The 26,098-nt window shown below is 44.2% G+C and overlaps 1 protein-coding gene and 1 pseudogene across 4 annotated transcripts in view; one reads left to right on the top strand and one right to left on the bottom strand.

Annotated features, from left to right (window-relative positions):
* Positions 1-4,269: 4,269 nt before the first annotated feature.
* LOC142311155 (uncharacterized) overlaps positions 4,270-26,098 on the bottom strand; it is a 51,363-nt gene continuing 29,534 nt past the window's right edge. For all 4 annotated transcript variants that reach the window (XM_075349331.1, XM_075349332.1, XM_075349330.1 and 1 more), the window contains exons 3-7: positions 24,070-24,198; positions 23,862-23,940; positions 14,045-14,136; positions 13,014-13,131; positions 4,270-5,020 (exon numbers count right to left, since the gene is read on the bottom strand). In XM_075349331.1, coding sequence (XP_075205446.1) covers positions 4,341-5,020; positions 13,014-13,131; positions 14,045-14,136; positions 23,862-23,940; positions 24,070-24,198 — 1,098 coding nt within the window. In that variant the 3' untranslated portion in view covers positions 4,270-4,340. The remainder of the gene's footprint in view (positions 5,021-13,013; positions 13,132-14,044; positions 14,137-23,861; positions 23,941-24,069; positions 24,199-26,098) is intronic.
* On the top strand, positions 19,031-23,319 carry LOC142310517 (RNA-binding protein FXR1-like; annotated as a pseudogene).

Below are 26,098 nucleotides of genomic sequence, written 5' to 3'. Positions count from 1 at the left end.
GCCGCTCTCCCGCTGTGACACACAGATCGCTGTGTGTGACAGCGAGAGAGCGACAAATGAAGCGAGCAGGGAGCAGGAGCCGGCGTCTGACAGCTGAGGTAAGCTTGTATCCAAGATAAACATCGGGTAACCAAGGTGGTTACCCGATATTTACCTTAGTTACCAGCCTCCGCAGCTCTCACGCTGCCTGTGCTGCCGGCTCTCTGCACATGTAGCTGCTGTACACATCGGGTTAATTAACCCGATGTGTACAGCAGCTAGGAGAGCAAGGAGCCAGCGCTAAGCAGTGTGCGCGGCTCCCTGCTCTCTGCACATGTAGCTGCATTACACATCGGGTTAATTAACCCGATGTGTACTGTAGCTAGGAGAGCAAGGAGCCAGCACTCAGTGTGCGCGGCTCCCTGCTCTCTGCACACAGCGCTGGTAACTAATGTAAACATCGGGTAACCATACCCGATGTTTACCTTAGTTACCAGTCTCCGCAGCTTCCAGTCGGCGGCTCCGTGCAAGCGCAGCGTCGCTTGCACGTCGCTGCTGGCTGGGGGCTGTTCAGTGGTCGCTGGTGAGATCTGCCTGTTTGACAGCTCACCAGCGACCATGTAGCGATGCAGCAGCGATCCTGACCAGGTCAGATCGCTGGTCGGATCGCTGCTGCATCGCTAAGTGTGAAGGTACCCTTAGGTAGTGTAGATAAGCTAAGTTTAATAGCTTCCTTGTGCATTAATTCAGTTAGGCTATGTGCACACAGTGCGTTTTTCTCGGCGTTTTTGCGCGTTTTTCGGGTGCGTTTTTGGCCTCAAAACTGCATGACTTTGCTTCCCCAGCAAAGTCTATGAGTTTTCATTTTTGCTGTCCCCACACAGCGTTTTTTTTCAGCTGCGTTTTTGTGGTGACCACAAAAGCGCAGCATGTCAATTATTCCAGCGTTTTTCACCGCGTTTTTCATCCATTGAGTGCAATGGGATGTTGAAAGACGCAATGAAAAACGCAAATAGCTGCGTTTTGGTGCGTTTCTAAGACCAAAAACGCAGCTATAAACGCAGGAGGTGGGTAGTAAAGTGACGTGTACAGGAAGAGGATTCCTTCTGTCAGTATATACAGAAGCGTGAATCCTCCCGGTACCGTCACCGCCGCTTCCATCTCCCGTCCTGTGCATGTATGCTGCCGTCTGGGCGGGAGGTGGAAGCGGCTGCGAAAACAAAAGTTAACAGTAGAAAAAAAAAAAAAAAAAAGTTATACTCACCTGTCTGCAGCCTCCCGGTGCCATGCCCGCTCCCATCTCCTCTCACGGTATCGCCGCTCCGGCTGTGTGCAGACGGCCGGGAAACCTCTGATAGATGCAGGACCTGGCGATGGATCACCTGATGCAGTCACCTGACGCATCAGGTGATCGTAAGTATCGCGGTGACGCGGGCGCCCGGCCGGTATCAGCGGATGCGTCAGGAGACTTCATCCCTGATTACCGGCAGCTGCTGCAGCGATCGGACGGGATCAGACTCCCGCCCCATCGCTGCAGGAGCTGCCGGTAATCAGCACATAAGTGAGTATTATTTTTTTTATTTTTTTTGCACCGATGCATCAGCTGATTGTATAATCGGCTTTTATACAATCAGCTGATGTGTGATGGGATTCAGGCACTTGATCCTGACACATCATCTGATCGCTTTGCCTTCCAGCAAACCGATCAGATGATATTGGATCCGGATTGGACGGCGCGGGACCCTTGACCCAGGATTACTGCGGAGGGGGGTTCTTTATTTCAATAAAGATGGAGTCACTAATTGTGTTGTGTGTTATTTCTAATAAAAATATATTTTTCTGTGTGTTGTGTTTTTTTTTTTATCTTTACTAGAAATTCATGGTGGCCATGTCTAATATTGGCGTGACACCATGAATTTCGGGCTTAGGGCCAGCTATACAGCTAGCCCTAACCCCATTATTACCCGGCGAGCCACCCGGCATCAGGGCAGCTGGAGAGTTGGATACAGCGCCAGAAGATGGCGCTTCTATGAAAGCGCCATTTTCTGGGGTGGCTGCGGGACTGCAATTCACAGCGGGGGTGCCCAGAAAGCATGGGCACCCTGCACTGTGGATTCCAATCCCCAGCTGCCTAGTTGTACCCGGTTGGACTTAAAAATTGGGAGAAGCTCACGTCATTTTTTTTTAAAATTATTTCATGAAATTCATGAAATAATTTAAAAAAAAAAGGGCTTCCCTATATTTTTGGTTCCCAGCCGGGTACAAATAGGCAGCTGGGGGTTGGGGGCAGCCCGAACCTGCCTGATGTACCCGGCTAGGATACAAAAATATGGCGAAGCCCACGTCATTTTTTTTGTTTGGGGGGGGGCAAAGAAATCCTGCATACAGTCCTGGAAGGAGGATGCTGAGCCTTGTAGTTCGACAGCTGCTGTCTGCTCTCCTGCATACACTATTGGATGGAGGATGCTGAGCCTTGTAGGTCTGCTCCCCCTGACTCTCCCTCAAGCATACAGTCCTGGATGGAGCATGCTGAGCCTTGTAGTTCTGCAGCTGTCTGCTCTTCTGCATACACTAGTGGAGAATGAAGAACACATTGAAGAAGGAAATGACATCAGACCTTTTTTTTTTTGTTCACTGATAAAAAACGCATAAGGACGCAGTGAGCAAAAACGCAGCAAAACGCAGCAAAAAAACGCACCAAATCGCGGCAAAACGCGTGCGTTTTTTGCCGCGTTTTTTCGACGCAGGTGCGTTTTTGTGCGTTTTTCGCGGCCAAAAACGCACAAAAACGCAGCGTCAAAAAAATGCAGTGTGCGCACATAGCCTTACTATTGAAATATAAATTGTTGCTGATGTCATAGTATCTGCCTCATAGTTCCAACTCTGATGACATTTACTTACTTATTGTTCCTTTTTACTCATAGGATGCAGATTCCAATGCTCATTGAATATTGATTTGTGCATCACATTTCAGTCATGATGTATATATTTTTCTTTCTGATGTTCTATCAATATATGATATATTTTGGACATTTTGATTGTCATGGAAATACTTTTGTTTATATTACATTTGCATTAATTGAGGATACGTCTTCTAACTTGTATATATTGCATGGCAATAGTTTTCATGTCGTATGATTCCATTATATTTCTGTTTTTCTTTTTTCTTAGTGTAAAAAATGACTGGACTTTGTAGCTGCATTTTCTGGACGCCATGTAGTTTATGTGTAAAAAATACTTAGACCGTTCTAAAATCTAAACCTTGACGTCTCTAATATCCTTTCTGTGACTAAGGATGCCTAGTCTTAGAGGAAAACATTAGGATATCATTTTTCAGCAATGAAATGGATATTTTTCTTAACATTGGCGGGGGGATCTCATAGATGCACTTCTTAAAGAGAACCAACCAGCAGGATTTTCACATATACCATAACGGCAGTGCCATACTGGCGCTAGGATGGTGAATCTAACCATACATTTAGTTTAGAGAGTGGATGTTTGATTGATAACTTTTTTTTTTTCTGCAAAGGTCCCGAAATGAGTGCATTGATTGAGTGACGTGTGTATCGGTGCGGGATTATGTGGGTCGTCTCTTGCGTTAATATTCCTCCCCTGTGTGCTTTGCTTGCCTGTATGTTACTTTCTTCCCCTCACCGCAGCCATTATCCTTATGGTCCGCAAATGCGCAGTAGAATCTAGAAGTGTTTCATGAATTCTTTAATAAAATGGCGTCGGAGTCCGCGCCTTCGCATACCCCTACCACTAGCGCAATGTTATTGAAGACTCTGTCCTCCTGCTCCAGTGGTCACGATGAGGGCAGAGGATGCGAGGCCGAGCATCCAACAAATCAGAAGCAAGAGGACAGCGTCTACAATAACATGGAGCTGGAGACAGCGGTACGCGCAGGTGCTGACTCCGACGACATTTTATTGAAGAGTTCAATAACTACTTCTACAGTCTACTGTACACGCACCTGCTATAAGTATAACGGCGGCGACGGGGGGGAATTTCCATAGAGGCCAGCAAAGCACACAGGGGAAAATATTAACACAAGACCTGACCCACATGGTCCCACCACGATACACACGCCACTCAGTCAATGCACTCATTTCTGGACCTTTGATAGCTTTTTTTCTGCAACATCCAATCTCTAAACTGAGGGTATGATTTGATTCACCATTCTAGTGCCAATATGACACTGCCTTTACTTTCTATGTGAAAAGCCTGCCAGTTGGTTCCCTTTAACCAGACAACAAAATAAAATGAATAACACTGGGCTCATTGGTGGAGTTATATTTAATCCCGATTTCCCACTGACAAACAAGAGATAATGGACTTTAAATAATAAAGTAAAGAACTGACTATGCGTGTGTTTTATCACCAATGTGAGTCCTTTGGTGCTTAACAAGGTATGAGTTCGTAGTGAAACACTTCCCACAGTCAGGGCACGAGAAAGGTTTTTCTCCTCTATGACACAATTGATGAAGAAGAAGGTAAGATCTTTGTGAAAAACTTTTGCCACAATCCAGGCACGAGAATGGTTTCTCTCCAGTGTGAATTCTTTGATGCATACACAGACTAGCGTTCCGAGCAAAGCATTTCCCACATTCCGAGCAAGAAAATGGCTTTTCACCAGTATGGCATCTTTCATGTAGGACAAGATAGGATTTCTGTGTAAATGATTTCCCACAGTTCTCACACGAAAATGGTTTCTCCCCCGTGTGTATGATCTGGTGCCTTGCCAAGTGTGAATTATATGCAAAACATTTTCCGCAGTCCGAGCACACAAATTGTTTTTTACCCGTGTGGATCTTCTGATGTGACACTAGATGAGATTTGCAGTTGAAGCGATCCCCGCATTCAGAACATATGTATACCTGATCCCCATTGTGAGATGTAGAGTTTGTGATCATGTACGGAGGACTTTGAAAATATTCTGCATGTTTAGAGGGTGAACACGAACGGATGGAAGAATGGAAGGCTGAATGAACATTCGGATTGGAAAGATGATCATCTTCCATGTTGTCTTCAGCTTCAGAATCTAAAAAACATGTAAAAAATAAAAAATTATAGGATTTTACATTTTTATAGCAAAAAATTAGAGTGCATGTTTTTTTTTTTCCTTTCACTTGTCTGTTCAATAATCTTAAAAAGGAAAGGAAACTGCTTTTCCCTTAGACTAATTCTGCTTTAAACAGTATTTATCTTACATTAGAATTCATTTATCTAGCCTATTATTTCATTATTAGGGATTTCAGCTGCCTTGGCTAAAACAGGAGCTCTAAGAGAAGAGTGCGCTACATTTACACTTATGATGGCGGCTCATATCTAGAAACACTGCCCCAACAAAGAAAACTAATTTGGGTCTCTTTTAACTGAGGCTCTACTAAGTTCTAAGCTTGCCACCCCTACTATGGCCCTCACCACCTTTCCCTGCCTGTCATCGGTGCCCCAGCCCCACCAAGCCTTCCTACTGTACTGCAGCAGTTATAACCCTTCCTCCCATTCCTGCTGTAATCCTCATCCTGGAAGAATCTCCCTTTCTGAGGCTGAGGTACCCCGAACAGACACTGGTAAGGAATGGACAGGCTTTGAACAGACCCTTCAAAAAAAATGCCGGAAGCCAATGAAAAAGCTCAGACTATGCACTTACTTTTTCTCTCTTTGTTTTTACACAGAAAGTTGTATCCAAACCGCAGCCTGAATAATTCCCAGAGATTTAAGGAACGTTCCCATTCCTACTGATTAGTCATTTTCACTTGGAAAATGGCAGTCTTGGGCTCCCATAGGCTATGTGCCTGCGGATTTTGCCGCGGAAAACCTGCGGATTTATCTGGATTTCCTAGATAAATCCACAGGTTTGAGCATGTACAGACACTCTCCATGTTACCCTATGGGACATGGGGAGTGCTGTGTCCATGTTGCGGTATGTGCGGCTGCGGAATATGCTGCGGATGTCCCGCAGCCGCACATAACTCCATGTCAATTATTCCTGCGGAATTACCTGTGGAATTCCCAACCCTCCACTATGGAGATAGGGCCGGGACTTCTGCAGGTAAGTCGCATGAATGTCCGCAGGTTTTCCGCAGCTATTTCGCTGGAATTCTGCAGCTATGGATAGCTGCAGATTCTGGCGAGCAGCTGCGGGAAACCTGCGGCCGTACCTGCGGATATATCCTCAGGTGCGAGCTCGCGTGGGCACATAGCCTTAGATGGTTGGCACCAAAGACTGAAAAAGGAGTAGCAGCTAAGGAGTAACCTTCCCTTTTATCTTGAATAATGATAGGTAATAATGTTCTTCAGTGATGGGACATTTAGAAGGTGTTGGAAACTTATCTGATTCGTACAAGTCACACAATACACCTCACTAGTCAGCTGCCTGGCTCAATTAGGCAGCACAGGAGCTGCAAGGGTTACTATATTTTTCAGGGCTATAGCGTCTTTACTTGCGTCAATCCAGGAGCTGATCTGTGGCCAACTGCTAATTACAGAAGGTTCTTGGCCCTGGATGATGATCTTCTTCATCAATGTGTATTCCCTCACTGGGAAGGAGTGAGCACGTTATATAGTTCCTGTGGAACTAACTTGTCACCCTTTTAACTTCTCTTGCAAAAAGCCTCAAAAGAAGCCATTTGGTGGCTTCATCCAAACTCCTTATAAGTAAAAATCTTTGTCAGACACTTTGGGCTGCTTAGGGAATGGCTCAGTCAGAGCCACCCAAAAAGCTCAAAACACCATCACATCAACTTTGCTTTCATCATGTCTCAGGCAGAGAATCCTTAGGTATGTCACGGTCCCCTACTCGCTCTCTGACCACAGGTTTCCTGGCTCCGGTTAGTATAGCTATGCCTTTTTTCTAAGGCAGATGTGATGATGGAACTAAGGGGCTCCACTTCCATTGCAAAGGGTGAAATCCCCAACATTAATTAACATGCTGTGGATTAAAGGGAACCGGTCAGGTGTAATATGCACCCAGAACTACAACCATTTCTGTGTGCATATTGCAAATCCCTGCCTAGCAGTCCCAGCCTATAGTAACATAGATAAAGAGATCTATAGAAAAAGTATTTCTAAAGATCCTTTATGATATGCTAATGAGCACAGGGACTAGGTACAAGGGTGTTAGTTCCTGCGCTCATTCCACCCTCTTAGCATGTTAGCACACCCACAGGGGCGTGCTAACATGCTACTCAATGCTGCATCACCAGCGGTGATGCGTGTACCTGTCTGTTGCTACAGCCTCAAACGCCGGGAAGTGCACATGATTAGGTCACCGCACTTCCGGACATGTGCACTATCAATGATGGACCCGTAGAAGCGCATGCTTAGCACGGAACGGCTGTAGTCCTGAGGAAGCTCGCACCCGGCTTCACCATTGCTATTTTTATGCACACCTTTTGAAATAAAGAAAAGTTTTACGGACTTTGGAGTTGAGCCGCCCTTTCTATCTTCGTTGTGGATTACTTAATTAAACAAAAAAAACAAAAACGCCTAATAAAAATGTATACTTTATTTCTATATCAATTAAAAAGGTTATATTCATGCAGCCAGACACACGATGTGCATACAGTGTTAGATACACCGGATGGAAAGTGTAAGGGTAATTGTATCTAGGGGCTGTGCAGATCAAGGGTAAATAAACCTAATAGATTCAGATGCCGGACCCTAGGGGATATGACTCACCCTTAATTAGTCCCTGCCTAGCAGTGGGGCTTTAAGCACCCTAACTTTCTTGGTGCCCCCATTCCACAGCGGGTGCCCCTATTGTATTCCTTACTAACTTGAAGATAACCATCACCAAATTTACCAGAATAAAGTGCTAAGTGCAAAACCACATATACACATACAACAAACACAAGTTAGTAGAGCGGTTGCTACCCAAAAGAGTCGACTGCAATAAATATTTACACTAGGTGACACCTCAGAGTTACCCAGGACTGGTATCATCAGTAATTCACTGGATCCATTGAAATTGAACAATATGAGATCGAGGCACTCTAGATTGTCACTCATTAAATTCACTAGCAAAGAAAGATGCAAAATAACATACAGCTCACTGGCTGAATGTCCACAATCCAGGGATTACAGTTCACATATAAAGGAAAGCACCATACTCCATTATTCCAAAGATAACATATGACACAAGCTCATAGTACAGCTGGCTATGAGCTCCTGTGATCTACATGTTATACCTCACGGTGTATTGATACCGGGTATATATTTCTTGAACGGTTTGGAAAGGATGAAGGGGATGTGACTTTCTCCCCTCTTGTCAGCTTTGATCCCCTGATGAACCCCAGGCACAAATGGGGGGGAACGCGTTGGGAGAAGGGCGAGGTCAAAGACATAACTGAGCGTTGCTGACATATGAATTGTCAGTCTTTGCTGACATGCATGGCTCGACAGTAGGCCTGGAGGCGCTACCAACAAATCGTAAAGTACTCAATGGGTGTATTCACTTTTTGTCACCCACCTATCTATAGTCATCTGATATGATTCATGCCTCTTTTTAGGGATGTTTCTGGGGACATGTTATCCTTGGAATAATGGAGTATGGTGCTTTCCTTTATATGTGAACTGTAATCCCTGGATTGTGGGCATTCAGCCAGGGAGCTGTATGTTATTTTGCATCTTTCTTTGCTAGTGAATTTAATATCTAGAGTGCCTTGATCTCATATTGTTCAATTTCAATGGATCCAGTGAATTACTGGTGATACCAGTCCTGGGTAACTCTAAAGCTGGGTTCACACACAGCGACAGCGACAACGCTGTTACGTCACCATTTTCTGTGACGTAACAGCGACCTTGTAAGTCGCTGTTATGATCGCTGCTTAGCTGTCAAACACAGCGACGCAGCAGCGATCATAACGTCGCTACATGTGCAGAGAGCAGGGAGCCGCGCACACTGCTTAGCGCTGGCGCCTTGCTCTCCTAGCTATAGTACACATCGGGTTAATTAACCCGATGTGTACTGCAGCTACAAGTCACAGTGCAGAGAGCAGGGAGCCGCGCACACTGCTTAGCGCTGGCTCCTTGCTCTCCTAGCTACAGTACACATAGGGTTAATTACCCGATGTGTACTGCAGCCACATGTGCACAGAGCAGGAGCCGGCACTAGCAGCAAGAGCGGCGGAGGCTGGTAACGAAGGTAAATATCGGGTAACCAGGGAAAGGTCTTCCCTTGGTTACCCGATGTTTACAGTGGTTACAGCTTTCCGCAGCTGCCAGACGCCGGCTCCTGCTCCCTGCTCGCTTCATTTCGTCGCTCTCTCGCTGTCACACACAGCGATCTGTGCTTCACAGCGGGAGAGCGATGACCAAAAAATGAAGCAGGACATTCAGCAACGAGCAACGACCTCACAGCAGGGGCCAGCTCATTGCTGGATGTCACACACAGCAACAGCGACGGGATGTCGCTGCAACGTCACAGAAAATGGTGACGTAGCAGCGACGTCGTTGTCGTCGTCGCTGTGTGTGACACCACCTTTAGGTGTCACTTAGTGTAAATATTTATTGCAGTCGACTCTTTTGGGTAGCAACCGCTCTACTAATTTGTGTTTGTTGTATGTGTATATGTGGTTTTGCACTTAGCACTTTATTCTGGTAAATTTGGTGATGGTTATCTTCAAGTTAGTAAGGGATACAATAGGGTCAGCCGCCGTGGAATGGGGGCACTAAGAAAGTTAGGGTGCTTAAAGCCCCATTGCTAGGCAGGGACCAATTAAGGGTGAGTCATATCCCCTAGGGTCCAGCATTTGAATCTATTAGGTTTATTTACCCTTGATTTGCACAGCCCCTAGATACAATTACCCTTACACTTTCCATCCGGTGTATCTAACACTATATGCACATCGTGTGTCTGGCTGCATGAATATAACCTTTTTAATTGATATAGAAATAAAGTATACATTTTTATTAGGAGTTTTTTTTGTTTGGTTTAATTAGTTGATACCCCTGATACTATATCCTTTTGGTCTTTTGTTTGGATTACTGTTAACAATGTACTTGTGGGAATATTGAATGAAACCACTAGGTGGCAGCAGCATCCCTCACCTACTGAGACATTCCATTAGGAGACATGCTCCATTTATAGAAACAACTGTGATATGTGATGATATTCCTCCTTTTTGTCAAATATATAAAATGATTATACACATTGATAAGTGAAGTTGTATAAAAAAAAAAATACTATTTCTTATTTTATTGTTCTGCCATGTGGTCTGTTGAGCACTAAAAAAAGTGAAATATGTTTTTAAATATTTCTAAAATGTGTGTTTTACACTGTATGCAAAAAAAGACTGACCCTCTATTGAATATCAGTGCTGGTGGAGCTGGCCTTGTATAGAGTGAAAATGCCAATCTGGGAATAAATCATACTTGCAAAATCTTCTGATAGGCTCCCTTAAGGCTAGGCTCAAAAGTTGCATTTTTGCTGCGTTTATTTCATTAGTTTTATGCAAAATAAAAGCTGATTTTTACAGTACCAGCAAAAGCTAGGAGATATCATAAACCTAATGCACACAGTTGTTTTTTCCACGACTAATGGAAAGCTGCTGCGTTTTTGAAGAAGCAGCATGTTAGGTTTTTTTAGTGTTTTCGCTGCGTTTTTTCAAGCTTGAAAATAATGAGAAAGTGCAGGAATGCCACGTGTGAACATAGCCTTAGGGGTGGAGGAGGCTTCTTTGTTTCACTTTTTTACTTTGCTTTACATACATGTCACTATACAGGAAAGAATATTTTTTTCCTGTAAAATCCATGATATCTTTGGCTTGGTGTGTATTATTGTCACTCTGTAAAAGTGGTGTAATACTAAAACATCATTGTTCCCAGCAGTGACCTAAGAGTCAGGGATGCGTCCATGCTGTCCCCATTCCATTTGAGCGCTGTTTTCATCCATCTCAGTGATTTCCCTACAAACCCCCCCCCCCAACGGGCCTCCTGGTAGGGTTCACTGGAAAAAATACTCGTTTCCCATTGACTCTCATTGTACTGATTACTCGAATTGAGCCCATCCTGGGTCCAACCTGCTCGATACAAGTATCAAGCACTCGAGCATTTTAGTGCTCGCTCATCACTAGTTTCCATGCATGCTGGGGGCTACTCACTAAAAGGTACTGCCCATAGTAGTGCACATTCACCTAGTGCAGCACCCTTGCATCTCTCCTGACAGTGGGCATTTGATCTAGCCTTATTGGACACCCTGGAAAAAGACCGTAAAGCCTTTATTACCAGGAGCAGGTTGGTATGCTATCAGCTACATTATTAAATTACCTTTGGGTCCATACTGTTCTTCTATAGAAGAGCCTGGATATGAACTGAGAGGGAAGTATCAGGTGGACACACAATGTTCTCATAGATTCTACCATTATGGATAGTCCACATGTGAACAGTGCAGAGGATTGATAAACCTCTCCTTTTGATGTGGCTGTGCTTATATAAAGCTTCAGGCTTGTGATTTCTCTCTTTAAACTCTATTTTTATTCTCACCATCCCCTAAGATATCATTTATTTATGACGGGAAGTTTCCTGAGAATAGTGGGGTAATGCAGTGTACATTGCAGAGTATGGGCCTTGTCTGTACTGTGTGCTATGGAGTTGTATACATGGATATCACGACTCATAGTAAATAACGTGATTTATTTTTTGTTACATAGTAAATAATCTAAGCACAGGCTTCAGTTATATTTCCACTCTAGAGATTGGCACTACCAGAGAAAGCCTAAGGCCGGGGCCACACGGGGGCTTGTGCAATCCGCGCATGACACTCGGCTCATGCTGGCAGCACAGCGGGAGCCGAGTGTCACTGCGACTGAGGTCCAATCATGCGATCGGACTTCAGCTGCGGGGGGCGGGCCGGCGCTGAGGAGGGGAGGGCTGGCGCTGAGGAGGGGAGGGCTGGCACTGAGGAGGGGAGGGAGGGATTTATCTCCCTCTCTTCTCCATTGCTGGCTATTGCCATTCTCGCCCTGCACTCGCGGAACACCGGTGTACCTGCGAGTGCAGTACAATGTTTCTCTCGCCCCATAGACTTGAATAGGAGTGAGAGAAACAAGGATCACATTGCACCTGCAGCATGCTGCGACTGTTTTCTCGGTCCGATTAGTGCGGAGAAAATAATCGCTCATGGGTGCTGGCACATAGGCTAACATTGGTCCGAGTGGAATGCGATGTTTTATCGCATTCCACTTGCTCCAATTTTCATGCCGTGTGTCTTAGGCCTAAGACTGCTTGGCCAAAAGCTGCTCACTCCCATCAAGATCTGAGGATCACTTAATCATTAGCCAAGCTCTGTAGCTAAGGCTGGGTTCACACATAGCGACAGCGACGTCGCTGTTACGTCACCATTTTCTGTGACGTAACAGCGACCTTGTAAGTCGCTGTTATGATCGCTGCTTAGCTGCCAAACACAGCGACGCAGCAGCGATCATAACGTCGCTACATGTGCAGAGAGCAGGGAGCCGCGCACACCGCTTAGCGCTGGCTCCCTGCTCTCCTAGCTACAGTACACATCGGGTTAATTACCCGATGTGTACTGCAGCTACATGTGCAGAGAGCAGGGAGCCGGCACTGGCAGCGAGAGAGCGGCAGAGGCTGGTAACGAAGGTAAATATCGGGTAACCACCTTGGTTACCCGATATTTACCTTCGTTACAGCTTACCGCAGCTGCCAGACGCCGGCTCCTGCTTTCTGCTCGCTTCATTTCGCCGCTCTCTCGCTGTCACACACAGCGATGTGTGCTTCACAGCGGGAGAGCAACAATAAAAAAATGAACCAGGGCTGTGTGTAACGAGCAGCGATCTCACAGCAGGGGCCAGATCGCTGCTCAGTGTCACACACAGCGAGATCGCTAATGAGGTCACTGCTGCATCACAAAAACCGTGACTCAGCAGCGATCTCAGCAGCGATCTCGCTGTGTGTGAAGCACCCCAAAGGGGCTTGAACCTTGCCCCTATCTCTTCCTGGCCAAACAGTTTTCAAGGATGCATAAATGTGAAGGCTATGGAGGTTTTCAGCATTTTGCAGGTTGCACTCACCTGGGCTGATAGCTGTGGGAATTTCCTCCTCTTTACAATGCTGATCTGCCGTTAAGTACAGGTCTTCCTTGCCAATCTGCGATATAACTACAACTTTGACGTCGGCCAGCTCAGAGGTCTAATTATAACATAAATAACACCAGGATGAAAAAAATCTAGAAAGCAGAACTGAAGGAACTGTTCATATCTTATGGCCATTTAAGAATCCCTCCCCAATTACAGAAATGTAATCACACATCCTGAAACTCCCTTAGACTGATGGGGACAAATCTGAAATTCTTATACATGAAAGAGTAACCATCATAAGTCAATAGTACATAAGAAAATAACAAACTTTCGAGAAATCCTCCCGAAATGATCAGTCTCAAAATCAGGTCAAACATTTCTTCAGTGAACACGATTTTCTCAGTACTGAGAAGGAAACGACTTTTGGTACTTTAAACGTTCTATGGAGAACTGTAACTGTGGTTTCAGGAGAACTTGCAGTAGAATGTCTCTGCCTACCCCTAAGAGCCTGCCTTCTGTCTTTGCCTACCCCTAGTGCCTGCCTTCTGTCTTTGCTTACCCTTAGTGCCTGCTTTCTGTCTTTGCCTACCCCTACTGCCTGCCTTCTGTCTTTGCCGACCCCTACTGCCTGCCTTCTGTCTTTGCCTACCCTTACTGACTGCCTTCTGTCTTTGCCTACCTATATCTCCTCCTTCACAATCCATTTTTTTTTAATAGCACCAACTGTCATCTATCTCAGAAATGGGAGAATCTGCCTTCACTGAATCTAGATTTTATCCCTGACATGACAGTGAAAAATTAATCCAGGAAGAGAAAAAAGCAGATTTGTCTGATAATATATAATACAAAGATTCTTATTTTCATGTGTACTATTGAGTTAATAAATCAAAATTAAAAGGACAGCTGTGCTTTGAGGAAGAGCTATAATGTTTTTCCAATAGGGAGCAATGCAAGGTAAATTAATAACTTTTAGATATTTATAACTTTTATTTATATCTACGTGAAAATGTCCTCTCCGTGGGTACCTTGGATTCTTCTGTAATGACTTTACTATCTTCTGTACAGCCATTTGGATAAAGAGAACGGTGACTTTTCAACGGTAAATTTATGGAACCATCTGTAAAAAACACAAATAATTAATGCTTTCTGGAGAATCTAATACTATATATTGCTTTAGACTTTCAATCCTTTTTTCTCCATAATATACTTTCTAGTGTCTCAACAACTGCCTTGTTAAAGAACTCATAGTGTCCAATACAAATGCAAGAAACCTTCCAAAGTGCAAGCAGTGTATGTGTCTTCAGCCTACCATAAGCTACACGTTTAGGTTAGATATGTAATGTCTCAGCCTCCTCCGTCCGAGCCACTATCTAAGCTCGGTGGTGTAATGACACTAATTATGGAAATCACAGGAAGAAGACACATGTCAAACATATGCAAATGATGAAATACTAGACACATACTTTCCAAAACATCTTGATTTATTCCGTATCGAGTGTGAGCGCCACGTGGAGGAATCCCTGCACTAATATGTCTTGTTATGGTATCAATGAGCTTAATGGTTGTCTGAAGAATTCTGCCACATTGAATGCACTTGGACACACAAATCATCAAGATCCGCTGCTGGCAGTTTCTTTTACAATTGCCAACTAATAACATCCCAGATGTGCTGGATGGGATACAAGTCTGGAGATGAAGTAGGCCATTGTAGTACATTTAGGCCACATAGGTTACTCACAATAGCAGAAGCTATTTGCAGCCTGTTATGATGAAAAACAGATCCTTGGATACTTTGCAGAAATGTCTGTACAACTGGTACCTTCACCAAATCAATGTACCGCTAAGCTATTGGTGTACTTAAAATGAAGACCAGAGGTGTCTGGCGACTGTAAATTATGCCACCACACAACATAATCCTTGGCATAGGACCAGTCTAACATTCCATCATGAAACCCTCTTCATGACGTTGCACATGTGGTCTCAGACCAGTCTCCAGCGTCATTGTATCCAAAACATCACCAGTATTCATCGCTGAAGAGTACAGATTCATCCCGGTCTCCATTGAGATCTTGCTCTGCAACATGATAGTAGTGGCATGAGCTCAATAAGATGGGTGTCTGGTTTGTACCCCAATTTTGTGAATATGCCTTCTGATTGTGTAGAAACTGAGGCCTTAGACTTTTTGCTGATACTAGTGTAAGCAGCTTACATGGCTAAAACGTGGTACCATGGGCCGCACATCTCCCATCAAGCACATCTGGGACGTCATTGGTCGGTAATCACAAAAAAGAGTTGCCAGCAGTGGATTTTGATGATTTACGCTCCCAAGGATCTTCAGCGGAGTAGAACATTTCTCAGACAACTGTTAATAAACTCATTTATAGCAGCCAAGAAGAGTAAATGTGTGTATTTCTGTGAATGGCCCTCAATACTTAATAAATCGAGATCTTTTAAAAACTTTGTTTCTATTTTTTACTATTTGGATGTCCTTATGTCAATCCATCCTGTGATTTTCAAAATTCCATAACGTCCTCCTTGATGGTGTAATTTCACTGTTGAAGATTGTAACTACACAATCACCCCATTTAGAGTATCACCCCTTAAAAATAATTGGGGCAGCCCTATATGATCTCTTTAGATTTCCCTGTCACTATAAAGTTGCCATTAGACCTTGCAGTAGTAACTGGCCGAAGCTTCTTCTCTCTGAAGATACAAATATTAGTTTAAAGGGAACCTGTTATCAGAAATTTAGCTATAATCCTAAAGGTTTCCCCTTCTGCAGCTCCTGGGCTGCATTCTAGCAAGGTTCCTCTAGTTTTTCTGGCCCCTTTTATACCAAAATAAACACTTTATAAAGTTGTATCTTTTCGTATGTAAATTTCGTAAATTATCCATGGGGGCGGGCTGCGTGGTGTCGGTTACTGTCCTCCTGCCGATTTACGCCGCCCCCGAACGCTGAATTTCATATCTCAAGACGCCGCCCCTGGGCGCCCGAGGTCCTGCGCATGCGCTGTGCGACTGTAGCGGGACTGTGCACTGCGTGCACGTGTGACCGCTGGTGATGTTTTGCGCAGGCACGAGGTTATGGGCGGCGCTGTGAGTGTCATCAGCAAGTGCCGCCCATAACCTCGTGACCGCACTTTCCCCTCTGCCTCCAGCGTTCTGCGCCGGCCAAATGACCAGACGTCACCTCCTTCCCATCGTACCCTGCAGCAGGAAATAGATGGGAGGAGCAGAGAGGATCTGAGCGACGTACAGAGGGGAGAGCATGGCCACGAAAGTATGGGCGGGCACTTGCGATGCAATCAGAGCGCCGCCCATACTCTCGTGCGACCACGTCACCAGGTGTCCCGGTGTGCACGGGACCTCGGGCGCAGTGGGCGGCATCCTGAGGGATGATTTGGAGCGTGGGGGGGGCGGCGTAAGGGACAGCAACGGACACCAGACGGCCCGCCCCCATGGAGAATTTACAAGATTTTCATACCAAAAGGTATAACTTTATAAAGTATTTATTTTGGTTCAAAAGGGGGCACAAAAAGTATAGAAACCTTACTAGAATGCAGCCCAGGAGCTGCAGAGGGGGAAACCTTTAGGTTGAAAGCCAAATTTCTGATGACAGATTCCCTTTAACTATGATCCTGTTGCCCAAGATCCTATATGTACCACAGTAGGTTCATAGTTATGCTCCAGCTATGATGTTCAAGCATATAAACGTCTCATTAATCTCCTATTTAGGGAGCAATGCGATACGTCATAGAATGGCATTACCAGCCTTTGGCGCCTATTATCTTGCACTCACCTGTCACACCTGATATGATGCAGACTATCATTACCAATCCTTATTAGTATACTATAGTGAGCAGTATAGCCTCACATTTTACATGGTCTATTTTGTGACTATAGCACCAATTCAAAACCAGTAGGTATTAGAGGAGAATTCCAACATGTACAACTTTAACAAAATATAGCAACATGTGATAATGAAACTTAACCTTTAATTGGGTTATTTAAAATAACGTGAATACACACAGTGATCCAAACACCAATTAAAACCAGAAAAATGTTGAGGCCAAAATGGTTCATGTGTTTTATGGCGCCAACATATTTCAATATACAGGGGAACGGGAGACGTTCGCCCTTTACCAACAACACGGGATGGGAGATCTTGTGCACAAATGGCTGTTATGGCACCGCTAATAAGCTGGATTATTGCTGGGTATATATAGCTTACAGGAGATGTGTATGATCACAATAGAAATAGTATGCCAATTAACCCAGTCAGCGCTAGTGCCATTAGGCTTAAATGGATGTAAATAATTGCCCAGCTGTGAAATTACACTAATGTAACATACCATCAAAGGACAATTTAAGCAGAAACATGCACCGTCGATTGTAATATCCAGAAGATGGTGACTCCTAAATGGATATACTATGCTAGATACCAATTATATCTTAAGGCAAGGGGCATGTAATAAGAAAAAAACAATGCAGAATCAAGACCACTTAAAGTGGAACAATCTCACCCAATCCTTTCGTCCCATGGATGGATCAAGGTTCTCCCGTGTTGTTTAGTCCAAGTACCGGCACGGTGGGAGTAGTGGCTTGGTCACTAGCCCTGTTTGGGATTAAACTGACCCTTTAGTTATCCACAATGACTCCCACCCTTACAAGGGCAGTCCACAGCTGGCCCTGTTGTGGCTGACCCTTAGTAGACAAAACCAGGTGACTCCCACTTAAGATATAATTGGTATCTAGCATAGTATATCCATTTAGGAGTCACCATCTTCTGGATATTACAATCGACGATGCATGTTTCTGCTTAAATTGTCCTTTGATGGTATGTTACATTAGTGTAATTTCACAGCTGGGCAATTATTTACATCCATTTAAGCCTAATGGCACTAGCGCTGACTGGGTTAATTGGCATACTATTTCTATAGTGATAATACACATCTCCTGTAAGCTATATATACCCAGCAACAATCTAGCTTATTAGTGGTGCCATAACAGCCATTTGTGCACAAGATCTCCCATCCCGTGTTGTTGGTAAAGGGCGAACGTCTCCCGTTCCCCTGTATATTGAAATATGTTGGCGCCATAAAACACATGAACCATTTTGGCCTCAACATTTTTCTGGTTTTAATTGGTGTTTGGATCACTGTGTGTATTCACGTTATTTTAAATAACCCAATTAAAGGTTAAGTTTTATGGTCTATTTTGTAAAACATTGTCAGAGGCCTTCAAAATCTGCCATTACTGAAACAATGGTGGCCTGTTTTAAAGACTATCTATTATCTATCTCTTATCCATCTATCTACAATCGATCTCCCATTGTTCTATTGTAACATGGCAGGGGGTATATATCGCAGAGGTGATGCAAACCTGTATGTCTACTTTGATACCTGTAGTGCCACAAGTCTTATTAGGGCGTTCCAGGGACCTTGGTGTAGCCTGGACCTACCGCACCCCATTATAATAGGCCGAGATTTTGAATTATTTTGGGACTTGTGGGAGAAGGGGTATGTGTCCATTGCTCAGATAATAAAACTCCACCACAGCAGGAGGCTGAAGGGGTTCCTTTTGGTATGTTGGTATGTAATAAAAAGGAGATAGTGCCTCTTAAGGTTCACAGCCCTGAGTTAGTGGTGACCAAAGAGAATAGTGGGTCTCCCCAAATTAGCGACAGGACTGGAAAAAAAAAGGTAAACAATTGTATGACCGTTGAAAATGGAGTAGCTCCAGAAATTGGGCCGACACCTGCCTGTAGGGACTTGTTGTTCCAGGGTACCAGGGGGAGTGACGATGAGACCAATGTAGACTAATTAGTACTCTAATTACGTGAAAAAAATAGTGCAGTAAAGAAGAGCCAATCAAAGAGGGTAAATCATGCTCCTGTCACCGGAGACTCAACAGGTGCAGAGAGGAAGAAAAAGTGGCACCCTCTGAAAATATGATCAAGGAAGAGATATTGTCGTGTGCTTGAGTTCAAAATGTGGCTACTCTTCTAGACTATGAGTGGAAAAGAGGATGAAGTCATGTTACCAGCAGCAAACGCTGGTTTAGAAGCAGACAACATAGGTCTGCAAGAGAAATTGGAACTGGAGAACATGCATTGTGACCATAGAAATCAGCAGAATGAAATCATGGAAAAGGAGCAAATAGAGGAAGCAGAGTTAGTGTCCTCTACGATATCTAATATATAAAGCTGAATGTGTGTGTGTGTGTGTATGTCCGGGATTGGCATCTGCACCATCGCAGCTACAGCCACAAAATTTTGCACACTCTCACACTTCTGGACCCAGAGAGCGTCATAGTCTATGTTTTGAGGGGAAATTTTAACTCCGCGCTTTACAGTTATTGACCAAAAAACCTGCCCCCATTAAAGCGAATGGGGCTGGGAGCCACAGTGCAGCCAGAACTTCAGAAGAATGCGCAGCCACGCCCTTATATGGAATGTTGGCGTGTCACAATGCAGCCAGGGAAACAGACAGACACATACAGGGAAAGAGGCAGACACAGATAGGCTAAGAAACAGACATAGACAGGGTAAAAGACAGACACAAAGAGACAGACAAAGAGACAGACTGACAGGGAAAGAGACAGACAGGGAAAGAGAGGGAAAGAGACAGGGAAAGAGAGGGAAAGAGACAGACAGGGAAAGAGACAGACAGGGAAAGTGACAGAGATAGATAAACAGACAGGGAAAGAGATAGATAGACAGACAGGGAAAGAGACAGAGACAGTCAGAGACAGACAGGGAAAGAGACAGACAGACAAAGAGATAGAGAGAGACAGAGATATATACAGAGGGGGGGACAGACAGAGAATGGGAGAGAAACAGAGAGACAGTTTCTATCCCGGGCAGCGCCGGGTGCTATTTTGTGAGGCGAAATTTTAACCCCGCGCGTTCCAATTTACCATTCAATTTTGCCCCTATCTACATAATGGGGAAAAAGTGAAACGAAAAGTGTTGGGGGCAAATTGACAGCTGCCAGATGTGGACAAGGGGGACTTAAAGAATGAGAGCGATGGCGCCAAAGAGTATATACCATACAGTTGCTAAGGTAGGGCCCCGACATGGGATACTCACCACACTCGGGGATATGAACACACACCCACAATGCGCCACACACTACCACGTACTTGAACACATATACCACCCTCAGCACACATCTCACCACACATACACCAACCTCGCCACATAATCGCCCTAAACACACACAAGTCTGGTATTATCCTTAAAAAATAAAAATCTGATTAATGAGCAGCCAAACTACAAGAACAACAAATGTACCATATAGGAAATACGGCAGCTGTCAGTCACATGACCTGTCTATTATGTGTGAGCTAATATATACTGTCGGGGGGAGGGCTTTCTGTTGCCTGGAGATTTATTAGGCTGCCAATAGCAACCAATCACAGCTTAGCTTCTATTTTGCTACAGTTAATTAATCTGAGCTCCGATTGGTTAATATAGGCAACAATTTAATAATTACATTTCTATCTATTTGTTTTGTGGTTTTTGTGTGCAGAATACATTTTTGTTAATACATTCTATTTTGTTAACAGCAGTTATTAACCCGGGTGAAGCCGGGTAGTACAGCTAGTCTGAACATAAAGCTGAACATCTGTTGTGCGAGAGTGCTATAGGACAAAAAATCCTGAAGAGCGCTGTAGGAGACAAAATCCTGCAGAGCAATGTAGATGTAATCTATGAGAGTGTTGGTGGAGAAAAAATCCTCGAAGATTAAAAAGAGCAGACTGGTGATACACCCACATATGTTGTGGCTGAAAGTGGAAGCAGCGCCGAAACTCTGTAAGAAAAAGAGTACCGTGCTAAGGGATGTTACACCCTGGCAGAAAAAGAAGAGATATTTGAAAAGGAAAATAGTAAAGACTCCGAAAAACCTGAGGCTGAAGAGTTAGAGTGCGAGAAAACTGCTGAAGTTCTGGAGAACCTAGAGGAAATTGAAGGTCATGCTGCAGAGATCCAAAATAAGGCAGAAGCTGATGCAACAGAGACCCAAGAGAAAGTTGAAGGTGACACTGCAGAGACCCAACACCAAATTGAAGGTAATGCGGTGAAAACTCAAGAGACTGCTGAAGCTACGGAAGTGGAAAGAGCCACTGAGAAAATTAAATCTCAACCAGAGGTCTCATTAGGACCTGAAAGCTCAACAGAACCTGCTGATAAGGCCAAAACAGAAGACATAGAGATTAACTCGGCTTAGAAGTGTGAGAAACCCAAGGGCTCTGAAGCGGTGGTTAAACTTGAGGAGACTGCAACTCAAGAGGTAGAACCTTGGTAAATAAAGAGGAAGATGGGTTTGACATACCCAAGGAACGAGCCGATTGCCATAAAGGTAAAGTAATTTATCTGGTCTTTAAGTGCATTATGGAAGTGCCTGAACACTTGAGATAAGTCTGTCCCAGTGATACGTGCATGAAAAATTTAAGAAAACCGCAGGAGTGAGTAAAGTGTATTTTCCTCAGGGGCTAATCGATTGGTGGTATTGCCTGCAAGTGAAGCCACAGTGAAGGGAGTGGCTATCCTAAGTGACATGCACCTACGATGTGTTTGTGCTAAGCAGATGATCATATAAGGCATGAAAAAGCCACCAGATATTTAAAGCGCAAGAAGCAGCTGACTGCAGCATTTCAGTGATGATAGTGAGAAGTGATTTAATAGGGCTCGCCATACGTACACTTGGAAATAACGGTCAACAAGCCAGAAAAATCCCGGGTGTCACAGCAATCAAATCTGAAGAAGATATGAGAACATTTTGAATTTATGAAGAGAGTGCGAAAGCAGATAAGAGAGCTTAAAAGTTGTTGGAGTTTGTGGTGGATTTCATACAGGATGCCCACAAATCTTGTGAAGGAAGTTATTTTAAGAAATGGAAATGTCATTCAGGAAATTATGGATAAATGTGGAGTTTCAAGAGTGAGAGTTGATGGTCGCAATGATGCCAAGATACCTGTGAAGTTGGTATGGTTCCATTTGTCATTGGGGGAATGAAGGAAAGTGTTGGAAATGTATGGGTTCTTCTAGAATATCATATTGCATACCTATAAGAGGTGAAGTAGTTAAAACTGGAAGGATTGAAGAGTAAGGAACAACTTTGTCAACTTGGTATGAGGTGCTTTTGTTCAGGGGCCCAGAGAAAGAGAAGTGTATTGAATCTGAGGAATGTATTTTCCCGTCTGTACAGAGAAGCAGGCCCTACAGTGGAAGGAGCCGAGGTCATAGAGGACCCAATTAGACAACGGGCTGTGGTACCAATGCTGAGCAGTCCAAGCCCTCAGAAACAAAATCTGAAAGAAAGGATGGCTTGAGAGACTGACCTCTAGCTGAGGACGATGATAGGAAAACGCTTTGACAGAGAGACAGTCAAAGATTCCCTGGAAGAAGAGACCATGGTAGATCTGTAAAGAAAAGGATCTAGACATGACAAGTAGTCTGTCAGCACGATGATGAAGGAACCAGACTGTAGTCTCTATAGAGTACTAAATGACCCAATATCAGACCAGACAGTAGATTTGACTGTAAGGGAATCTCATAGCCACACTAACCAAAGGAGACAGTCACGGTTGAAAAGGTCTGACAAAAGTGCTGACCTAACAGCGGAAGCTCAAAGTCACCAGAGAAGACTCTGGTCAGGAAAGGTGCCAAGCCTTTTGGAAAAGAGGTATGTGGACGTCTGCTTTGGTACCTGTAGTGCCACGAGTCTAATTGGGCATTCCAGGGACAGGTTTACGGATAGCTGGAGAGACAGGCGGGTCTGGCTATCCATGTATTCCCACCTATGGGTTAGTCTCATGTTTTTAAAATGGTGTCTGTTTGACACATGAGCAGTGTGTGGAGGTAAGAAGGCCTCCTGTGAGAAGCCTCTGTGCTGGGACTTATGTAGTGGACTGACAATGAAATGTCAGTCCACTACATATGTCAAAGGTACGCATATATTTAAATTCTTTTCTACACGTGCCCCCTCTAGTCTGCCACCTCATTTAGTCCAATACTATGCTGGTGTGTAACCTTTACAATTCTAACATATAGACCATGCGCATATTGTTATTATTTATGGTTGGTTCTGTGTGGTAATTCCTTTACCTCAAATTAAAACCCCTCTTTTCCCACATTCATCTCAGACCTATCCTATATGCATCAATTGTTGTTTATAATATTTGTCTAATTGATTTTTTACTCAAAATATATTTTGCAATATTTTGTGCCTTATCTCCTTTTCTTCAAAGTGCCTCCCGTGCCTACCTCAATGCAAGTGAGAAGCAAGCAGAGTGAGTTACCCAGTCACACACCAGCCTATCTCCTCCAGCTTTAGACTCCTGCAATTAAGAGCCCTATTGGTGACAACCTAGTCACAAAGGTCCTGAAGCAGTGTTATCATTAGGATATAAACACTAGGGCTCCAAGAAGAATGGGGGCCTTGTGAAATTGCCCAGTTTGCTCCCATTTCCCCCTAATGCCAGTCCTGCATACCAGCCTGTTTCCTGTTCAGTTCTTTTAGACTATTGCAATTAATAGACCTTTGATTGCATAATGTCACATGACTGTGAAGTCACTAAAGGTCCTTAAACAACCTAAACCTCAGAATACAACTGCTGGGGTCCCTAAGATAGTGGGGGCCCTGAGAAATTGTTCAGATTGACTCCCCCTAACGCCGGCTCTAACTGTAACTAGGGCATATATTTGGAGTAGAGCTTAGATTTCAAGCATATTACAAAAGCCCTGTAAAATCATGCCAGGGCTTATTTTTGTGTAAATACGGTAGTTTGTACAAATGTCGATAAGTCTCTTTCACCAAAGAAGTTTTTGTCCCTTACCTATGGACGTCAGCGAATGATATTTTTCCACTTTCATCTCCTTGTTGAAATCTATCTGGTTTTCTGAACAATTTACATCCTAAGTAAAGGAATAAACAATGACATCTTATAGAAACGTGAAACACCCAAAAGTGTATCATCATCATCATGCAGACACATCATCCCTTGTGTTACTGTATAATGTCCCAGTATTCCCAGCAGCGCTCACCTCTCCAGTCAGCAGATCAATGATCCTGTTGGTGAGGTCCAGGATCTTCTGCTCATTGTTGTTCTCACGTATCAGTGACTGATGTGATGTCATCATATGCCTTCCATCATTTTTCATTGGTACATAGTCCTATTTCAAAGTAGGACACAATATAGGTCTGCATGAATCTGGACAAGTTTATTAAATATGAACTGTACTTCAGAATATCCCAGTAATTCTAAGGCCCTGTGCGCACACTGCGTTTTTTGCCACAGATTTGCAGCGGTTTTTACTTCAGAAAAGGTGCGGTTTTTGTTCAGAACCTTTCTGCAGTCCTTCCCCTGCAAAATCTAGGGGAAATCCAAAATACTGCGCGCGCACACTGCGTTTTTTTTCCTATAAGTTTTGCTGCCGAATTTCTGCAGCTTTTCTACAGCAAAAAAGAAATACCATAGATAATGGTAAAACAAAACGCAGGGACTAACCCGCAACAAACTGCATGCCGATTCTGGTTGCGTTTTTACCGCAGTTTTTGCCGTGGGTGTGGAATTCTGCCAGAGTGTGTGGATTTTTCTTAAGAAAAGCAAATCTCCCAGTGCGCACAGACCCTAAAGACCGCTTTACACTCTGCGACATCGCTAGCATCGGCTAGCGATGTCGCGTGCGATAGCACCCACCCCCGTCGGTCGCACGATACGTGGTGATTGCTGCCGTAGCGATCATTATCGCTACGGCAGCGTCACACGCACATACCTGCTCTGCGACGTCGCTGTGACCGGTGAACCGCCTCCTTTCTGAGGGGGGCGGTTCGTTCAGCGTCACATCGACGTCACAGCAGCGTCACTGAACCGCTGCCCAATAGAAGCGGAGGGGCGGAGATGAGCGGCCGGAACATGCCGCCCACCTCCTGCCTTCCTCCTTTTCCGGTGGACGCAGGTAAGAAGATGTTTGTCGCTCCAGCGGCGTCACACGTAGCGATGTGTACTGCCGCAGGAACGAGAAACATCGCTAGCTGCAGCAGCAACGATAATTGGGAATAGGTGGGCATGTCACCGATGAGCGATGATTTTGAACGTTTTTGCGATGATTCAAAATCGCTCATAGGTGTCACACGCAACGACATCGCTAAAGCAACCGGATGTGCGTCACAAATTCCGTGACCCCAACAACATCGCTTTAGCGATCTCGTAGCATGTAAAGCGGCCTTAAGACTGTTTTTTCATGACATGTTGTACTTCATATGTTAGTGGTAAATTTTGGTCTATATTATTTGTGCTTATTTATAAAAATATAAAACATTTTGAAAAAAAAAAAAAATTCAAAATGCCTTAATTTTCAAAATTGTAATTGTTAGGCTAAGGACACATGGGCATTTACCATCTGATGCGAGAGCTCTGCTGGAGTGGAAGCCGAGGGTCATGCCACTGTGATCCGATCATGCAATCGGATCACCGCTGTGGAGAAGAGGGAGGGACTAATCTCCCCACCTTCTCCATTATCAGCTGATACGTATATCGCACTGCACTCTGGTGTAAGATAGTGTTTCTCTCGCACCCATAGACTTGTATGGGTGCAAGTGAAAATGAATCGAATTCCACCCGCAGCATGCTGCGATTTTTTTCTTGGTGTAATTAAGGCTAAGAAAAAAAATTGCACATGGGAGCGGCCCCATAGAGTAACATTGGTCCGAGTGGAATGCGATTTTTTTTTTATCGCATTCCACTCATTGCTTTTCACTTTACTTAGAATAGAAATCTGCTTCTTTCTCCACTTTTGAAACACTTACCTCTTGAACTCATCATACACTTTTGACAAGAAAAAAAAAGAGAGCTCAACTCTGTCTTGCTCAAGACAAGACAGACTACCAGAACAGTGAAGTATCTCCTATTATACTCTATGGACACAGGAAGAAGAAGGTGCAGAGTGAGAAAACAGGAAGACGAGGGCACATGCAGACAGTGCTGAGCTTTCTAACAAGGTTTTTACCTCACCACTAGTGCTGAATTCACAGCTACACTATTCAGTACTGCTGCTTCTGTTTGTGTGATAA

The sequence above is a fragment of the Anomaloglossus baeobatrachus genome, chromosome 5, assembly GCF_048569485.1.
Source record: "Anomaloglossus baeobatrachus isolate aAnoBae1 chromosome 5, aAnoBae1.hap1, whole genome shotgun sequence".
Lineage (NCBI taxonomy): Eukaryota > Metazoa > Chordata > Amphibia > Anura > Aromobatidae > Anomaloglossus > Anomaloglossus baeobatrachus.
Note: the sequence above shows the minus strand (reverse complement) of the source record. Positions and strands in the feature narration are given on the sequence as shown.